The sequence below is a fragment of the Paracoccidioides lutzii genome (assembly GCF_000150705.2).
Source record: "Paracoccidioides lutzii Pb01 unplaced genomic scaffold supercont2.32, whole genome shotgun sequence".
Lineage (NCBI taxonomy): Eukaryota > Fungi > Ascomycota > Eurotiomycetes > Onygenales > Ajellomycetaceae > Paracoccidioides > Paracoccidioides lutzii.
The window spans coordinates 211,657-232,292 of NW_015440978.1; the positions used below are offsets into that span (position 1 = coordinate 211,657).

Genomic DNA, 20,636 nt, shown 5'->3' on the forward strand with positions numbered 1-20,636 from the left:
AAATGTTTATTCACTAAAAGTGGACAATACGAGATACGAGATACGACACACAAAACACGGAGTACGATATACGCAGTTCCAATCACAACTCTTCACTTGCAAACAGACATCCCGCCACAACAAACCCCATTGTTCTGGATACGCTGAAGAGATAGAAGGGAACTGAGTCATGCCACAGCATATCGACATCGGAGTTGGTTGTACAATTAATAATGTCGACAAAGGCAGCCCTGAAGTCTATTCGGACCTCTTTGGATTTTGGAGACTTCGAGCAGGCCGCTGGGAAAGCGAGAGAGCTTTGCGATAAAGAGCCGAAGAACTATTATGCGTATGTGGAAACACTATCCACAGTGGTATATATCGTTTTGCTAATTAATGTGCTTACTACAGACATGTGTTCCTCGGACTTGCGCTTTATAAATTAAATGATATCGAGGGGGCGGAGACTTCATATCGAAAGGCAACTTCAACTAAGGACGATGACAGAACAGCTTGGCAGGGCTTACTGACGTTGTATGAAAGCCAAGGTGGGAAATCTTTGGATCAGTATCGCAAAGCGGTGACAAGACTATGTCAGATACTATCTGCTGCGTGTGTTCCCCCATCGTCCCAATCGTTGATCTAAATCCAACTCCCTCTGCTAACATGCTGGTTCTAGCGATGAGAAAGTTAAATGCCAAGCTGCCGTTCAGAAATATGTTACGCTGGCTAGGAAACTTGGTTCTAAGTTGCAATACAAGCAGGCTTTAGAGCTTCAACTACCCACTAGCTTTCTGTATGATATTCTCGAGGGCACCGTCCCTCATCCATCCCAGACATATCTTCGTATAATAGAGTTATGCGAAGCCGAGGAAAAGGAGTTTATCAACAAAGAAATTGGTGAGAGGCGGACTAGATTAGGTGCCCGAATTGACCAGGTGACTCTGGAAGTAAAACGTGAGGCCTTCCAACGTAGTGACTTGGATAATTTCTACCGTGAGATTATCAATTGGTCCCATGATGATGAAGTTCGCCGGAACTATGAGGAAAAGCTGTTGCAGCGGGCTTATGACTTTCTTCAAGTGCTCCCCACTGGGAAGAAAAATGAAAAGCGTGAAGAAGTACTGCGTCTTGCGCGGGAAATGGTCATTATCAAGCATCCATTTCTTCTTGCTTGGAAGATTGTTTTGGAGTGGCGAGACGTAGATGATCTCGCAGAGTTAGATCTCAACATGCTACAGGGTTTTCTAACATTATTCCCTGAGGAGGGTTTAAGCAAAGTACTAAGTGGATTTTTTGAAAGTGATATCTCTCCGTTTCCCAAAACACTGGAGTCGGATGAAGAGAAACAGGATGACCTAGACAAAACCGACTCAAACGAACCCAACAGTCCAATTACTTCTGGAGACCGTCTGCTATTAATGGCAGAGGGATTAGAACAAAGTCCTGATTCAATTATTGCTCACAGGATTATGGGGCAGTTCTATCTGTCGCTAGACGAGTTCCAGACAACCGTTGACGTCTCTCGCAGAGGTATAGCTGTCATTACAGATGTTCAACGCACAACTGGACTAAAACTGCGCAATGTCGCCGACGCAGTGAATATTACTCTTGCCAACGCTTTAATCACATACCAATCACCAAAGAACCACCCGGAAGCAAAACAGATATTTGAAGATATATTGAAGCGCAGACCTACGTTCACTAGTTGTCTTCTTGGGATTGGCCTAATTCTAGAAGAGGATCAGGATTACACCAGCGCAGTGGAGTTTTTAGAACAGGCATCGGAACGTGATCCTACTAATATTAAAGTAAAAAGTGAATTGTTCTGGTGCAAAACTCATAATGGAGAGCTCCAGCTAGGTTTAGATGGTTTGGAAGAAACTCTAGCCATGATCAAATCAACAGGTACGCGAAACCAGGCTCTCAAAGCGGAGATTTTATACCGGATCGGATATTGTCAATGGGAACTAGATCCTTCACCGGCGGCTAGGAAAGATCGCACCAAGGCCTACGCCAGTTTTCTCGGTTCCATACAGTCTAATATGAATTACGCACCAGCTTACAGCAGCCTTGGAATATATTATGCAGACTACAAAAAGGACCAACAACGAGCGCGCCGTTGCTTCCATAAAGCTTTCGAGCTTTCCCCTGCCGAGGTAGATTCTGCAGAGCGTCTAGCCAGGGATTTTGCAGACCAGGGAGCCTGGGATCTTGTCGAAGCAATCTCTCAAAGAATTGTGGATTCAGGAAGAGCGAAACCTGCACCGGGTTCGAAACGCAAGGGCCATAGCTGGCCGTATTCAGCCCTTGGTGTGGTAGAAATAAGCAGACAACAATATCAGAAAAGTATAGTGGCATTCCAGTCAGCGTTACGAATATCCCCATTCGATTACCAGTCCTGGGTCGGGCTGGCTGAAAGCTACCACAACTCTGGTCGTTATATCGCAGCCACGAAGGCGTTTGAGCATGCAGAGGCATTAGAGATGAATCTTCCAATATCTGAGAGGGGTCAAGTTTGGTTTGCGAAGTATATGCTTGCAAACGTGAAGAGAGAGCTAAAGGAATACAATGAAGCAATTACGAGATATGAAACAGTTCTGAAAATAAAGCCTGACGAATTTGGTGTCTCGATCGCACTTCTGCAAACTCTTACTGAAAATGCGTGGAAGTGTGTCACGTTGGGGTTGTTCGGTGAAGCGGCTGACTGTGCGAGGAAGGCTATCGGAACAGGCATATCAATTGCAAAGAAACATCCTGACGTGTTCAACTTATGGAAGTTAATTGCCGATGCGTTCTCCACCTTCTCCTGGATTCGGGGAAAGGCATCCTGCATGCCTATCACAGAGTACAAAAAGTTTATTGAAAGTCAAACTGATGTGGCATCTTTTGAGTTGCTCGCAGATGAGGATGGTGTGAAGACAGACTTTGTTTCACTACTTACAAAGTCGAGTTCCGGAGATGGTTTTTCACCAAACATATGTATCCACGCTGCGATTCTTGCTCACAAACGTGCCGTGTCCATATCCGCTTGTGACAAACACGCACAGGCAATAGCATGGTATAATCTCGGATGGGCAGAATATCGTGCATACGTATGCTTGGAAGATGATGTTAAGTCCAAAAGAAACAAACCTTTCCTCAAAACAGCCATGCGGTGTTTCAAACGAGCAATCGAACTTGAGGCTGGCAATTCTGAGTTTTGGAATGCGCTTGGTGTAGTGACAACGTTCCTTAGCCCGAAAGTCGCCCAACATTCGTTTGTCAGAAGTCTCCATTTAAATGATAGAAGTCCACAAGTGTGGACGAATTTAGGTGCGTTGTACCTTCTTCATAATGACCATGAGCTTGCGAACGAGGCGTTTACGAGGGCTCAGTCTACGGATCCGGACTTTGCCCATCCGTGGCTCGGACAGGGCTTGCTTGCACTACTATTTGGAGACATAACGGAGGCCAGAGAACTCTTTACGCACGCCTTTGAACTAGGAAATTCAGCATTGACGTTCCCAAAAAGGCAGTATGCAGTATCAGTCTTTGATTACCTAAACTCCGATTCCACGATAAATGTAGAACTTCAACAACTCATTCAACCCCTTCTTGCACTCCACCAACTCCGTACCCAATCACCCTCCAACCTCCCATTTCAACATCTTTCAGCCCTGTTGGCTGAGAGAATGGGAAGCTATACCGCTGCTAATTCGAGCCTTGAAAATGTGTGCACCGCTTTGGAAACAGAGTATGAATCATCAGAGTCAACGTCGTCATTATCACGTTTTGTTCAGGCAAAAGCAGATGCAGCTCGGGTGCAGCTAGCTCTGATGGACTACAAAGCTGCAGCTGAAAGTGCTGAGACTGCTCTAAGCTTATCATCTGAGGGTGACTTAGAAGAGTTTTACCCTGAACTTAATCAAAAGCTACAACTCTCATCACATCTGACAGCCGGACTGGCTTACTTCTATCTCGAAGACATGGACAGGGCAATTGACATGTTCCGCGATGCTTTGCAGGAAGCAAAGAGCTCACCTGATGTAGTATGTTTACTGGCACAAGTCTTGTGGGCTAAGGGTGGGGAAGAGGAGAGAGACGCAGCTCGGGTGCAACTTTTGGATTGTATCGAAAAGCACCCTACACATGTTGGCGCGGTTACTCTTTTGGGTGTCATAGCTTTATTGGATGCTGATGAGGATGCAATCAAAGCAGTCCAATCTGACTTGCAGGAGATGCGAATAAGTGATGTTGGCATCCACGATCGGGTGAAAGTCACTAAACTCCTCGCAGGAATTGTCAGTCTTGGACTTGCCAACGAGTCTGATAGAACAAAAGAGATAAGACAGTGTCAAGAAGCTAAAACATCTATAATGCTTGCGCCATACCAGCCGCAGGGATGGGCTGCACTGTCCGCAGCGTCTTCTGAGCCATACCCAGCTGAAATGGTATTACAAACTGCAATCCAAAATATACCCCCCAAGGGAACACTTGATGCATCGGAGCTTTGTAAATACTACGCCCATTCTGGTCATAGAGATGCTACAGCCAGAGCCATAATGATAGCTCCTTGGGTATCAGATGGCTGGAAAGAACTTTTCCACTGTATATCAGAGTCATAATTGGCCAAAATTGATCTTAGCTGATGGTCAGTGATTTGCAAATATTTGAAGAAGGGAAATAAGTGAAACTTGCCAGTAAGAAAATTTTACACAACATATACCAATGCTGAATAATGTTTGAATATCTCCATTATACTTAAAAGTTCACGAAGCTACCATAGCAGGGAACAGCTTGAAGCCTAGTTAATTCTTGCTCTGCTGTTAAAATCTCTTCCTGAGTGATATAGATATGTTTTTATTCTCATTTTCCTTTTGCTTTTCATTGCAGTCTGTAAAGTTTTGTTTTCTATAATAGAATAGTAACATTGTATATGACTAGCTGATACTCTCAAATAAATTTATTTAAAACTTGTTTCATTGAACTAAAAAAGTATATATAATGATTAATATGACTATTTGATATTATTTATTATTATTATTATTGTTGTTGTTATTATTTAGTTATAGAAATATATTTTCAGAACTATATTATCTATCTGATCTAAATAATTATAATTTACTATCTAAAATAATATTATTAATTTTAAATATAATCTATATTTATAACTTATAATATATAATTTTCAACTTAGAAATTATTACTAAAGTTTCTTTATTGAGATGGTTGATAGACAAATTGAAGTTGAATTTGAAGTTGTTTTAATAAATGATGAATTTTATTAGCTCAATAAGGTGAATTACATCAGTTAAGTTAATAACTAATGTAATCCACCTCTGAGTGAACTATACCTCTAAGTGAATCATCAAAATTATCATATTTCAACTAGTTAAAATTTAATCTAAAATATTTATACCAAAAATACCTTATTAAATCAAATTAATTTACACTAGAATTGGAGCATCTTGTTCTTTTATGATCAGGTAAATTGCAATTGCTGCATTGTCATAAAACTTCTAAGTATAATTGAGATTCTACAGAGATTTTATCAATGAAGATATAGAAGATTGAATGACTGACTGTTCAATAAATACAGTAGCTGGAATAGCAAGATGAGTAGCTTTCTGTCTGATTAAACCTTCTTCTTATTGAATTCTTCAGATATATCTCTTGCATTATTACTTTTCTTTTTCATTTATATTAAATATATTCTAATATTACTTCTTCATAATAGTAGTGTTGATCATCTCATATTCACTTCTTGATAATTTGATCAAGATCTTTCACTAAATCTTGAAACTACTATTTCTTCATAAAGCTTTTAATCTTTTTGATCTGTCATTGCAATTCCAATTATTAGATATTTGAAGTACTGAGAATAAGACTAAATTGCTTACTCTACTAACTGAGAGAATAAAAGTTCAGAGTTGAATATTTAGCTGCTGAATGATTTGATCTGATTCAAATGATAATATATCAATAGCTCTAAAGTCATTTTAAATACTTTGAATTTTAAAAGAGCTTTAAAAGCTTTTATATGTGCTGCAGAATAAGTATCTAAAAAGTCTATTTTCTTAATGATATTGAATTCAAACTGCATTCACTGTTTAACAAGACTGCTATACACATGTTTCAAACTGTAAAAACATTTACATCTAGTGACTACAAGAAATGTGAAAAATATACTAGTATACAGAAAGAAATAATATTATTCTTTTTGCAAATATAGTCAAATTCTGAAGTAAAATAACTATCATGCTCATTTAAAATAAAAAGAAGATAAATGTCAATTCTGCATGAATTAGCAGCAGGAATAAATAGTCTAGTAAATCATTTAACTTCTATCTCATCTGTAATTCAGTCATTAAAACTAATATCAAGTTTTCAATCATCTGAAAAGTCATCAAATCAGCCTTTTTGTAACTTCTGACTTTTAAAAATCATGTATAAAAACAAGGCTCAGTCTAACATGTTGACTGTCTCAATCACAGTCACCTATTTATAATTTCCAGACTGTAGAAGCTTTGCCTGGTCATAGTACTTACTCTTAGAGGACTGTTGTCTACTTTGTTGCATTCTATGACTCTAAGCAAGCTAGCTAGCTACTAATAAATACATAGGTGCACGTGACCTCGGGTAGCCGGGGAATCCTCCAACACTTACTACTAGTAATAATCTTAGTAATGACACAGAGCCTCATTGCAAACTTAGTCTCATCAAAGTTGTATATATCTTCAAGCAAAATTTCATACTCAGCATTGTATTTTTCAAGGTCTTAAACCAAGTCTGAATAACTCTTATATCTTCACATTTAGCTCACTCATGATTATAGTGTCTGGAATAGTGGCAATGAAGCTCTGTACAGTGTTTAATCAGCTTGTAGATCCAGTTCTTGTCAACCTGAGGAATAGAGATTGAGGTGGAGATTGAATGCTGGAGTTTAAGAAGATAATTGACCATATTCTCAACAAATGTCAGTCAGGGAGGTGTTCCTTGTTTTGCCAGATCTAGAATCCACTGAACTAGCTGATTCTCTTCAGACTCAGTTAATTTGATTGAATTTGTGTGTAGATTCATGTGTGCAGGTCAGTTATTAAATCTATGGTGTAGAGTAGCATATGAGATTTCATGAAGACATGCAGCTTCATGAATTGAGGTAATTTCATTATTTTTTAAAGCTTTTATTGCAAGTTCAATTCTTCCCTCTATTTTTATAGAGTTTCTGACATTTTTATTGTGAATTGGTGGCATTCTCACGCGTTGAAGTGGGTGGGTTAGAAAGTTGAAGCTTTTTTGGATTAGATGGTTCACTCAGGGGTGTGGTTCGCTCGGGGGTGGATTACGTTAACCAACGAACTAACTATTGTTAACTAACTAGTTAACTAGCTGGTTGGATTGTCATCTTCGACTTCCAGGACAACAGTGACACTTCGAATCAAACACCGGGGATTCCCTTTCTGATTAAACCACCCAACAGCACACTCAAACGCTCAAATTTATCTCTAGCGTAAGATGTCAACTATATCATCTCCGCGACCCTCCATAACATCTGCTCGAACTCCAACACCCCCTGGATCACGGCGGCCATCAATTGAAATCAGCAATCTTACCGCCAGCAACGCCTCAACCCCAACTCCCCGTGCGGCCTCTCCGTCTCTCACGCACCGGAAAAACCGAGCTGCGTTACGGGATTATTATAATCTCCGACCTGTTCTCCCAGATTCATCTCAACCAAATCATTCACGACCCCGAAGCATCGCTTCCACGAGTGGAAGTCATTACGATGCATCAACTCATCCAATCTCTCCCTCAACACAGGTCGAACTTGACAGCCCTAACTTTGATCCTTCTGCCTATATATCCCGACTTCTCTCCACATCCTCTCTCTCGACTATTCTCAAGGCAGAAAACTCACTGATTAGCGACATTCGAACGCTGGACGGGGAACGAAAAGCTCTTGTATACGACAATTACTCGAAACTAATAAAGGCCGTGGAAACTATTGGGAAAATGCGGGCTAGTATCGAGGAGCGAGGTCAGCCTATGGTTATGACGAAAACACTAGCACCTGCTGTGGGATTTGTGGTAGAGACTGCTGCGACGCTAATTCGTCAGAAGGAGGAATCTGTATGGGAACGGGACGATCAGAAGGAAGCGAGTAAAGGTGGGCCTTATCTAGAAAAGGAAACGGTAAAATGGGTTTTAAACTGCCCGAAAAGACTTAGGTGGCTTTTAGATGATGGGAAGGTAGAAGAGGCAGGGAGCGATTGGAAGGAGGTGGAATGGCTATTGACGAAATGGCAGGGGGTGAAGGGAGTTGATGAATTGAGAAAGGCATGTGAGGAAATCATGATGAAAGAGGAATAGGCTTTTCCTATCAACACACAGATTTCAGAAATAGCCGCAGTCACACGAATCACCAACCGTGTCTCCATTTCCGCACCTCGCGAGTTGACTATCGTCATACGCTGCCAACTCCCGCTGTAGTGACAATAGGAGCTGAGGTGCTTTATGGCTTATATCCTTGTAGCGGCGTCGTCGACTCGATGCCAGTACTATTGCATGAGCGGTGTTGGTAATATGACTTCAGCTCAGGCTGCCAACGCCCGCCACGGCGTTGATGTCGAAGCAATTGTCTTCTCCATCTTGAAGTTTTCGCAACTACACAAACGTACATTGCGCATCCCAAAACTTTGGGCATGTCTCATGAAGCATTTCCATTTGCATGTCATCAGTCAATCCGGCTCATGGATAAGCCGGCATTTCGCCAGCGCCCTTGAGTAATCCAGAATTTTTGTTATTGGTATTGTCGATGCCATTCCAAACTTCGATTCAGGAATACGCATTCTAGAAGAGCTATTAAATACAACAATTCCATACACCATCCATTTGCCCCAGTTCCCAGCTCACCCTGCATCGCCTCCGCAATGATGCCCCAAACCCTGTTATATTGATTCACGGATGGGAACAGATGGGAACAACATCCATTTGGCCGTCAAGATATTGTTCTCATGAGCAATCTGTAAGATCTCTGCATCAAGCTTGCGACGCTCCATGGCGATTTTCCGCGCCAATATCGAATGCGGTTGGTGTTCAAATTCAGCATCTAACTCCTATTTGTTATTCTCGAGGGTGCTGAGAAGATTTTCACTACGACTTGTCAGATTGGCTGTGATTTCATTGGAATAAGGTGATGGATTAGGGGTGATGTCATTCATGATCCCTACTCAAGGACCCACGGAGGATGCCTGTGTGGTGTTGGGTGGTAGGCGCGAGAGGAATTATGGAATGGTTTCTGTTGGACTGTGGTGCGTGCTCCGGAATGTTATCTGGTTGCTCTCGTTGATGGTGCTAGTGCCGGTATTGTTAGCACTGCCTTTGCCTTCTCGCATGGGATCAAGGTCCGTTGTGTCCACATCAATGCCTGCGATCCTGTTGCGGGCTTTTTGCCTGGCGGTAATGGTTGATAGGGATCTCGGATGAGTCATTCTTCCAGTAATGGACCATGTTGAAGCTAGATGCTTGCTGTTCAAGCTTGGCTACTTTGGTTTCGTCACCGATTAAAATCCAATGTTAGATATTTCATAGTCTCAATGAAGTAACGAACGAGTTAGCAGTTAAAATGGAGGATTATCCAGCATAAAAGCTTGACTCGTCAGACAAGAAACCATCTGTTGAAGTTTTGGGAAATGTTTCTCCTGCCTGATCTTGTGGAATTCACATTCAAGGACATTAATGATGGCAGCCTTTTATGCATGTATGTCACTGACTGTCATACCCCGCCAGCCAACAACACCTTAACAAATCCTAATAGCTTTTTGTTGCAGTAAGACAGACATCTTAGGCTGTGTATATGGATGGAAACTGACCTCGGTCGTATCTACCACCCCCGGAATTCGGGCCGTGCCCAGAATAGAGCGGGCTTCCACCACTAAGCGTGACCCCTGAGGAGACGGTTTGGGGCTACACAATCTTCCAAGCCATCGGGGCTGTATGGGCAGTTCCATTTTTTTTTTGGCGTTGCCTTTAGTGACGGTGGCTTCTCGCATACTGAATTAAGGGATTGATAAATACATTTGCTACCTGGCTAAATACACTCCACAAAAATACACTACTCTAAACTAGACATAGTGTATACGCAGCTGCACACTCAAAATAACTATTCAAAACACTTGAAACTTTTACAAGATCTTGAATAAATGAAGAAGAATAACTAGCATTTTAATGAAGTTAATATATATTTCATTTTAATTCTATATATATTAATTATAAAAAATTAAAATATTTTTAATATTTTAATTTTTATATTTTACTTTTTTAAAAATATAAAAAAAAAATATTATATATTATTTAAAAATTACAAATATTATTAAAAATTAAAAATTAAATTAAATTATTTATTATATAATTTTATATATATTTTATTAATATTTAATTTAAAAGTTAACTTTTATATATATATTATTAATTAATAAAATTTTTTATTTATTTTTTATAATATTATTTTAATATATAACTAAGCTCTAATAATTAATTTTATAATCAATCTTTAATCAGACTCTTGCATATGAAAGTTCATCATCTTAATGTAAATTGTCATATTAATATAAAATATTTTTAAATATTCTATTTTATTTTCAAAATTCAATAATCAGTTAATATAATAATATTTTTATATATTTTAATAGAGAATAAGACTATAAAAACTCTATAATTTATAGTCAATATTGAAAATTTTAATATTAATATATTAATAAGAGAATTTAACATTTCTTACTTATATTTAATTAATTAATTTTATGATTATCTCTTTTATATCAAAAGAACTTTTACTAATTAATTGCTATTTTCTAATCAAAAAAAAAAAAAATCACTCTATCAGTATATAAAAACACTAGATAAAATTCATCTATCTATCAAAACTTCAATCTGAATGCAGATGAAACAGATGTTTGATTATCAGCTAAATAAACTATTTAGATAAAATACTAAGATGATTTCTAAAAAATAAGTTTGAGAAAGACTCTGTTTATATAAGTCTTTTTTTTAGTATTATTTTTCATAATTACATATTATTCATATACAGAGTAATTATAGAGTTAATTATTATATCAATATATAAACAGTTCTGATTATTGATTGTTTTAACCTATAATTTTATATTATTAAAAACGTTTAATAGAGCTTATCTATTCTACATCATTATATTATTCTTCTCTTAAAGTCTAGAAATACTTCTATATTAATAGATTATTATTCATCTCATCTATGTCACAGCTTTAATCTAAATATAGATGAATAGATATTTAATTATCAATTAAAAAAGCTATTTGAATGAATACTAAGATAATTTCTAAAAAATGAGTTTAGAGAAGATTTTGTTTATATAATTCTTTTCTTAGCAAAGTTGCTATGTAATTACCACTTTTATATATTATTTATATATGGGATAATTGTGAAGTTGGTTGCTATGTCAATGTCTAAACAGTTGCAATTATCATTCATTTTAATCTTATACTATTAAGAAGGCTATGAAGTTTGTTCTACATTATCACATTATCCTTTCTTGAAGTCTAGACATGTTCTCATATCAATAAATTATCATCTACTTCATTTGATAAATAGTTATAATTTTCTTAAACCTTTAGTTATTTACTCAATCACTTTAAAAGCTCTGATTTTATTAGATTTGCAATATGAGGTTGTTGAATCAAATGTGATAATTCTTTTAAATTTTGTGCTGAATACCATGTTGAATCTTTATTAAATTTTAATCATTTTATCTGATATTGAAACTTCTTATAGGAGACATGACTTGCTAAAACATTTTCAACTTCTCACTTATTTTCTTCTTGTATGTTAACTGATTCTGATATCTTATTTAATTATTCTGATAGAGAGTTATTCACAGTCTTTTATAATTTATCAGAAGAGAATATTGAGTAGATTTTTATACTATTTGATAGTCTTAGTCTGTAGCTGTTGCTCACTCTTTCAATAATTTCAAAGAAGTTTTTATTTTGCTCTGTAAGCTTTCTGCTGAGATGTTGAATTCTATAGTTCTTAAGTGACAAGAAGATCTTATCTTTTATATCAAAGTTTGACTTCTGATAATGCTTGTTAATATGTAATTTCATGATTTCTTGTATCTTTTCCACATTGTCTACTGCTAGCTTTCAGATTTTCTCTATTTGAATAATACAATGCCTGGCATTTTCTTATTTAAGCTTCTCTTCTCTAGGTAGTGTTTTTGGCAATAACTTTCAATCAAAGAACATTCAAGATTCATATCTATAAACAGTTAGAAAGAGTGTCATCTCAGTTAATTTATTCATTAAAGCTTCAGTTAAATAATTCATTATTGACATACTCATTTCATTTATTCTGATAGTAATTTATATATGAACAGAGCTTGATCATCAGATATTGATTGACAATCTCAGTCTGATCATCTATTTGCATATAATGAGCTGATGAAAGCTTCAGCTTAACTCTCAATTATCAGATAAACTTATTTCAGAAATCTAAGATAAATTGTGACTTACAGTCTAACACAATTGAATTTGATACTTCATAATATTCATAGTAGTGCTTTAAGAACAGTCTCACCAGCTCTTTAACATCTGCCTTTTTTATAATAAAAATAGATATAAACTTTTTACTTAGTTGATAGAGAATCATCAATATCATATCATAATTTCTTTTTATCATAGAGTTATTTATAAAGTTTATTGAGATGTGTTATCAGACTTTGCTAAAAATTGATAGCAGCTTTAGTAGTCTTGAAGTTTTATTATAAGAGATCTTCATTCATCAGCACATCAAACAATTATTTATATACTGATTGATGTTTTTGATTCAGTCATTTCAATAGTATCTTGTCTTTACTAGCAAGTGTAGCTTTTTCTTTTTAGAATGCATTATTGATGACTACTCATGAATCTTCTATAGAAGATATATTCAAAGAGTAGAATCTTTCTCAATTGATGTCACTAAGCACTTTTCAAAATACAAAAGTTCATCTATCAGCTCTTAGTGCTGTTCTCTCTATTATACTTTTTCATATCATGATTTTAGTGACTTTGTCTTTCTGTTGATTATCTTGACTTCATCAATAATATATATACTGATATCTATAGTTTTAATTTCAATGAATTTTTCAATAACCTATGAGTTTAATCTCTTTAATTTAAGAAATAGTTGCATTTGAGTACTCTTATTATTTTTCTGAATCTCTGATCAACTTAATATATCTACTAGTATATTTTGATATTTAGATTAATACTAAATTAAAAAGTAGAATTAATAGAGAAACTCAGCTTAGTATGCTTGTCAGATATTGAAATTTTTAATTATTATAAATATTCAAAACTCAATAATCAGTTAAAATTTTAAATTTCTCTATTCTCTGAAGGTCTTTTAGCTCAGTATATTATTCTATCAATGCTCTCACAATTATTAGTATCTTCTTATCATAGATTTTATAGTTTCTTTTTGCTTTATTCATAGAAGCTAAGTAGAATATAATTGAATATCACTATTTATTTCTATATAACTGACATAAAATATCCGTTATAGTATTATCTGAAGCATTTATTTTCACATGAGTGTCTCAATTTAAGTTATAGTAACAGAGCACTAAGATATCAAATAAAAATCTTTTTATTTAATTAAAGATATACTGACAGATTTTATTTTATTTAAATGATTAATTTTTCTGAGTGAGCTTAAATATTGACTTTACAATTCAACTGTATTTTTTGACAAAATACTGATAAAAGTTGCAAAATTTTAAAAATAATTGAACTTTCTTGAATATACTAAATATTGCTTATTATCATATTACTGTAAATTTTTTAGAGTTAATTTTAATCTCTTAATTAGTGATAATAAATTTCAAGTACTTTATCTATTGAATATAAAACTTATATTTTAAAATACTTATTTGTAGTTCAACCTCTTGCAATCTAGTCAATATTTTCTTAATATGCTTATTATATTCTTTTAAAAATTTAATATAAATAAGTAAATTATTCACAAAAGTAATTATGAACTAATTCAAGTAGTCAAAAAAGATAGTATTAATAAAGTACTGAATAATTGTCAGATTAATACTTAGATTGAAGAGTTTAACTCTATATTTATATATTTTATAATATATTTTAAAGATAATTAGATCTTTAGTCTCAGAGTGCATGTATATTTAATGAAAATTTTGATATATATTTAATTTGATAAAGAATTTTACTTTATTTAGTTAATTCAGAAGCTTATTAACTAGTAAAATCAAATATTAATTCTTTTTTGAGAATATATTAAATCAGTAATAATTTATATAGAATTTCAGCTTACCAGCTATATTAAATATAAGAATTGAAAATATAAAGAAGAAAGTAACTAATAAAATAAAACTTTTCTTTAAATTAGTTTTAAGATATTGCTTGACTGTCTCAAGTTTTTTCAAACTCATTCAATATAATAATATATGATTGATAGCTTTATTTAAATTTGCTTTCTTCTCAAACTCAATTTTATAGTTTATTTTTTTTTAAAAAAGTAGTAATTGATCAAAAACAACTTTTGAAAAGATATTATAAAATTTTTTATAATTTTCTAATAGTTATTTATTAATTATCTCTTCATTATTTAGTTCTATATTAATAATAACTTTTTTTTTTTTTAATAATTTGATCTATCTCACAGAAGCTTGAAATGAATATCTTTACTTTTTCCCTATTTTTATAGTGATAGAAGGCAATATTTCTAATAAGCATTATTTTTTCAATACTAGAGATTGACTTTTTTTATGAATTATTTAATTTTTTGATCTCATTTCTTTTAGTAACTTCAAATTTGAATTCTTTATTTATAAGTCTATTATAATAATCTGTATTCTGTTAATATACTAACTTTATTTTTAATATCTTCAGAATTTTTTTTGAGATTACTATACTGTATTTTTTGATATTTCATCTGCAAATGTTCACACACTTGATTAAACTAAGTGTTAATTCTTCATATTTAGTTATGTCTTATACTTTATTAGCTAAGTTTATTATAGAATTATATCAGTGCTTTTCTTATTTATTATCAGCATTGATATATTTAGAAACCTTCTTTTATTTATTTACAGATATAAAAAAATAACTTTTGTGATTATAGTTTCTCTTTAATTATTGAAGCTCATGATTTGAAATTTATTTTTTAGATCTTTAGAGCTTATCTCTAATAATTTAATATATTTTTGTACAAAATCTGAGTTAATAATAATATAGCAATTTACTTTAAAAGTTACTAGTAATCTTGTATAAATGATATATTCATTAAAAGCTATTTTAATATATATAATAGAATAATTTTTATTTATGAGCTTGTTCATGTTCAAAGTCTTTAGTGTAATCATCTTATCTGAGAAGAAGACTTCTTTCAAACTTAATCTTTTTCTGACTTGATAACAGCAGTCTTATTATTCAATTTCTTTAATTTAATCTCTTGCTTGTATAAGTAATTCCATATTATATGATTTTTACTTCAATAATTAAAGTATTTTATATTTTTTTTTTAATTCTCATTTATTAGTCTATTCTCAGTTGTTTGCATCAGTGTGAATGAAATTAATTTATAATTGCTATATATTATAGAGATATCTTTACAATTGATTTGAGTTATCAGAGTTTTTTCACATTTAAGCAGTTATTAGCTGTTTTAATTAAATATACTTTTGAGATAGTAAGTGATTCAAATATAAATTTTTAAAATTTTATGAAAAATACTATAACTGATGCATACTGCTACAATCATATATTGAAGATTAAAAAATAGTTTATAAAGAAAATCTATTTTATAATCTTTTATTTGAATTTGAACTTTATTAGTCAGATGTAAGAACTTGATCATAAAGATATAATAGTTATTATCATTTCTTATTATCAGCTGTTAGTATTTCATATTTATATTCTCAAGCTTATTGACATTCGCATATATATCTTGCAGATATTTAAAAACCTTTTTAGCAATTTTAAACTTCTTAAAATGATCTTCTATTATTTTAGAAGTTAGATATATTACTGTTTTAATATTTATTTAGTTTTCTATATATGTAATTCAGTTTTCTTCAATTGAAAAGTGGTAAGAATTAACAGTTAGCTTTTCATCTCATTCATAAGAGTCAGTTTTTGAATATTAGTTCTTTCTCATTGATGAGATATTTCATATCATAAAGCTTAATTGATTATTATATCTATTGAATATTCATTAGTCTGATTTATAAGATTAAAGAATTTACTGCCTGCTGTAAAATGTTTTATTTCTCTATCAAACTATTTACTTGCTGATCAAGTTCACTTATTTACTTTCTTTAATTATCTTATTCTGTTTTAATTTAATCTAAAGTTTTTTTTGCTTTATTTATAAGATCAATAATCTCTTAATATATCTGCTCTAAGTTCTTTTTAATTATCTTTAAAAATATTTTCTTTGATTAAAGCTCTTTTAATCTTATATTTCTTATCATCAGAGTTATTATATGTTAATTTGATCTTTACAGACTATCAGATTTTTTAACTGCTACTGACATCTTAGTAGTATTCTTAAAGATTTATAATAAAGATAAATAAAAAACAAGAATTCTTAAAGATTTTTTATTTAAAAAATCTACTTTAAAAAGAGCAAGAAAAGTTATTAATCTTAGTATTATATCAAAACTTCAATTTAAATACAGGTAAAATAGATGTTTAATTATTAGTTAAATAAGTTATTTAAATAAAATACTAAGATAATTTCTAAAAAATGAGTTTAAAAAATTTTTTATTTGTATAACTTTTTTTTTGTACTATTTCTTATATTTATATATTATTTATATACAAGGTAATTATAGAATTGATTACTATACTTATATTTAAACAGTTGTGATTATTGATTATTTTAACCCATGATCTTATACTATTAAAAAGGCTAGACAGAGTTTATTTATTCTATATTATCACACTATCTCTTTATCAATTAATAATATTTAATATTGCTTAATTTATTCTTATAGAGAGTTATAAAAATTTTATTAATATTTTATCTGAGATTAAAAAATATTAAATTAAATAATTTATTAAATATTATTTTAAATATAATATATGATAATAGAAAACTATTGATATAGTAAGAAAATAAGCTCATGAGTTATTATTCATACTTAATTGATTTAATTATTTAAAAAGACAATATATAAGTTTGATATTGAACTCAGTAATATCTATAACATTGATAAAGTAAGATTCAGAGTAAAAATCAGATAAGATTAATAAATAATAATATAAGATTCTTAAAAACAGACTTATATTGAAAGTTTAAATAATAGAGAAAATTTTATAATCATTAAAGTAGTCTTAACAGATAATTTCATTATTTTTTCTTTCTATATTCTTATTATAAAGCAGTTACAAAAGTTTTAAACTAATAAGATTAAGAAAAATATTATAATAAATATGTTAGATACTGACTATAATAATAATTAAATCTTTTTTTAGTGAATTCAATACTTTTATTACTTTATAAAAAATTATATTAAACAATCTTATCATTTGCTTTTATTGAATAACTTTTAACTTTTACTATATATATAAGTTTATAAATTATTATAATAAGAATAATATTATTTTCTTCTATTTTATTTTATATATAAATTATCTATTACAGTCTTTAAATATAAAGAATTTTTATATATTCAAGTATTATTATTTATTTATAGTTGAAAAAGCAATAAGATATAATTATAAAAAGTTTATAAAAGTTGAATTTCTTCATATTATCATTTCTATATAAAAGATGATATTCAAAATTTATATAATTCAAAGAGAATAAAAAGTAATAGATATAATTTTATTTAATTTATTTATTATTTTTAATAAATTATATGAGTTTGAGACAACTTCTATAAGTTTATTAATATCTAATTTTATAGACTTCTTGATCTAATATACTTCTTTGATTGTATATTAATTCAACTGATATAAGTATAAATTAAAAACTATAAAAAATATTGAAAACTTTAAATATATTTAAATTAAGCTAGAAAAGCTCTACAAAAGTAGTATTATAATAATTAATATAGTGACTTTTTTGCAGAATGAGATCTCAAAAACTACTGCAGTTACTATAATTTATAAATACTATTAGCAAGTATTTTGAAAAGTAGTATATAAAAGAGAGATTATATTTACATTTAATATATACAAGATAATAATTATTTATCAAAAGTTTGATAATCAGAAGATATTAAAAAAAATATATTTGAAATAAAAAAAAGTTATAATAAAACTTTAATAATATTATAAATATAAAAGTATTAATATTAAAATCATCAAATTTATTAAAAAAAGTCATAAATAAAATTATCTACTCTATAATCAAATTATATTTAATGAATTTTGCTATATTCATTGATAAATTAATTTAATATCTCAGATAAAAAAAATTTCACATTGAGATAAAAATTTATGTTGAGATAACAGACTTTTATATATGAGAGTTCAATTAAAAATTAATTATAAAATCAACTATAATAGCTTAATTATAATTTTTATAAATATTATTATAAAAATAAAAGAACTTATAAATATATTTTTCTTATAAATTAAAATAAAATTAAATATTTTATATTATTTGAATGATAATTTTCTTTATTTAATCAAAATTTCTTCTATAAGAGTTTGAAAATTTTAAAAGATTAAATAACTCTGCAGCGCAACTGCTGAGCAGACAAGCTCCAAGTAAACAAAATTTGAGTTGAACAATTGAAAGATTGAGCACATAACAACTACATTGAACACCTGTTATTTTGAGTATACAGCTGTGTATTGTCCTGGCTCAACTAGAGTCAGGATGATAAGAAGACAACAGCTTCAATTCATCTATCTAACTAGGCAGCTGCGACGAGAATATTAAACTGGGGGTTAGAATGTGGAATGAACGAGCAGCCGAATATATAGTGGTGGTTGGGGATCGGATCGGATCAACCTTTGGAGCGAAGTGGTTGGGGATGAGATCGGATCAACATGAGCAACCAAATATGGTTGAGGTCGGAATGGATCAACCTTAATCCATATACAAGCAGCTGCGCCGTAACATGTATACACTATGTTTTATTTAGAATGGTGTATTTTTGAGAAGTGCACATAGTCAGGTAGCAGTGTATTTATCAATCTCCTTGATATAAGTGGTGGATGGATAATGTTAACTCTCTAGTTAGTTAGCTAGGTGTTCAATGTTAAATAAGTAAGCTTCTCTTGACAAGTGCTATGAAGTAGTTCCTAGGGAAGTAGCACGCACTTAGAACAGTTAAATTTAACATCAAAAAGTTAACAATTTATCAATGAACAATTTATCATAGCAGAAATCCCATATTCAATTTCAATACTTTTCTGTTCAAACCAAGTACCCTAAGGATATAACTTCATGTTAATAGCAAATTTTCTTATATTCGCATATCCATTGATATTGCGTGAATTTGCCCCCCTTCACAACCGTTGCATCGTTTATGATGACGGCTATACCGTCACAACATACAACTTTCCTTGACCAGCCTCCCAGCTGTCTAGAATTCTGTCCTGCAGCCCCTGATTATCTTGTTATTGGGACATACCTCCTATCGGAAACACCATCGAATGGTCTCGCAAATCCCCAGCAAACAAAAACAGGGAGCATACAACTTTTCAAACTCGATCCCGAATCTCCCCAACTGTAAGATTTTATATATGTACAAAGTTATCATAATTTGTTCCTTTAAGACCTGAACTCGTTTCACACAAATTGTTAATTAGGAAATTCTTGGTAACGATAATAACAGGACTGAAATCCACAAAATATCCCTCCCCCATGCAGTTTTTGATCTGCACTTTTCACCCCGCGATCCAACTTTGATTGCAATCGCCACAAGCGTGGCGTCTGTTTCTTTATACAGTCTTGGGTCTTTAAAGAACCATGACTCCACGGCATCAAACCCCGACATCATCATTCACCTAACTACAATCCCTGTCCACGAAGACCTAGCCACATCGGTTCTCTATCTCTCCTGGCTTCCACCAGGACACCTAACTACGGGTCATAAATATAGTCATGACCAGTTAGCCACAGATGGCTTCGCCGTCTCCTTCTCAGATGGCCGAGTCTCCATCTTTCATACTCAACCCCCCTTCCACATCTTTTCCAAAGAATTAATGAAGAAGATAGATTTACCAGGGGAGCCTATAGAGGTTTGGTACACCACGTTCCATCGTGGTAGGTCATCATCCGGGAAAAGATTCCTAATGCTATTTTCTGGGGATGACTTTGGTAGTTTGCGTGTGCATGAATTTGCAGGTGATGGGGGTGTGAATGGAGACGGGAATGACGAGGGCCAAAAGTTGTTGGTTAATGGTCAATTCCTAATTCAGACGAGGGAGATCAGTGATCGAGGGAAGCATCATGGGGCAGGGATCACGGTGATCTTACCGTTATTTAGCGATGCTGGGGAGACAGTGCTGCTAACAGGGTGCTATGATGAATACCTTCGTGTGTATAAGTTTGCAGGACGGGGGGAAGTTTTGGCAGAAAAATGGTTGGGTGGAGGAGTTTGGAGATTAAATGTGATCACTGAAGTGGAAGAAGGGGCCTTGACGACGGAAGAAGATCCAAACGTTAGA

At 32.4% G+C, this 20,636-nt stretch overlaps 4 protein-coding genes across 4 annotated transcripts in view; 3 read left to right on the forward strand and 1 right to left on the reverse strand.

The window, feature by feature from the left end:
- Nucleotides 1-212: 212 nt before the first annotated feature.
- On the forward strand, nucleotides 213-4,586 carry PAAG_08361 (hypothetical protein; the record flags this gene model as incomplete). Its single annotated transcript, XM_002789719.1, has 3 exons — nucleotides 213-328; nucleotides 391-591; nucleotides 659-4,586. 3 exons carry the CDS (start codon nucleotides 213-215, stop codon nucleotides 4,584-4,586), a joined length of 4,245 nt encoding a protein of 1,414 aa, XP_002789765.1.
- A 2,890-nt stretch (nucleotides 4,587-7,476) lies between these two features.
- On the forward strand, nucleotides 7,477-8,748 carry PAAG_08362 (hypothetical protein; the record flags this gene model as incomplete). Its single annotated transcript, XM_002789720.2, has 2 exons — nucleotides 7,477-8,302; nucleotides 8,495-8,748. The coding sequence occupies 2 exons, from the start codon at nucleotides 7,477-7,479 to the stop codon at nucleotides 8,746-8,748; spliced, it is 1,080 nt and encodes a 359-aa protein (XP_002789766.1).
- A 497-nt stretch (nucleotides 8,749-9,245) lies between these two features.
- PAAG_08363 (hypothetical protein) lies at nucleotides 9,246-9,452 on the reverse strand (the record flags this gene model as incomplete). The annotated part of the gene is made up of 1 exon (XM_002789721.2): nucleotides 9,246-9,452. One exon carries the CDS (start codon nucleotides 9,450-9,452, stop codon nucleotides 9,246-9,248), a length of 207 nt encoding a protein of 68 aa, XP_002789767.2.
- Nucleotides 9,453-19,492: 10,040 nt separating this feature from the next.
- Nucleotides 19,493-20,636, forward strand: part of PAAG_12547 (hypothetical protein) — a gene marked incomplete at both ends in the record, with an annotated part of 1,647 nt that continues 503 nt past the window's right edge. Inside the window, 2 exons of the mRNA XM_015848025.1 lie at nucleotides 19,493-19,695; nucleotides 19,802-20,630. Coding sequence (XP_015702365.1) covers nucleotides 19,493-19,695; nucleotides 19,802-20,630 — 1,032 coding nt within the window. The remainder of the gene's footprint in view (nucleotides 19,696-19,801; nucleotides 20,631-20,636) is intronic.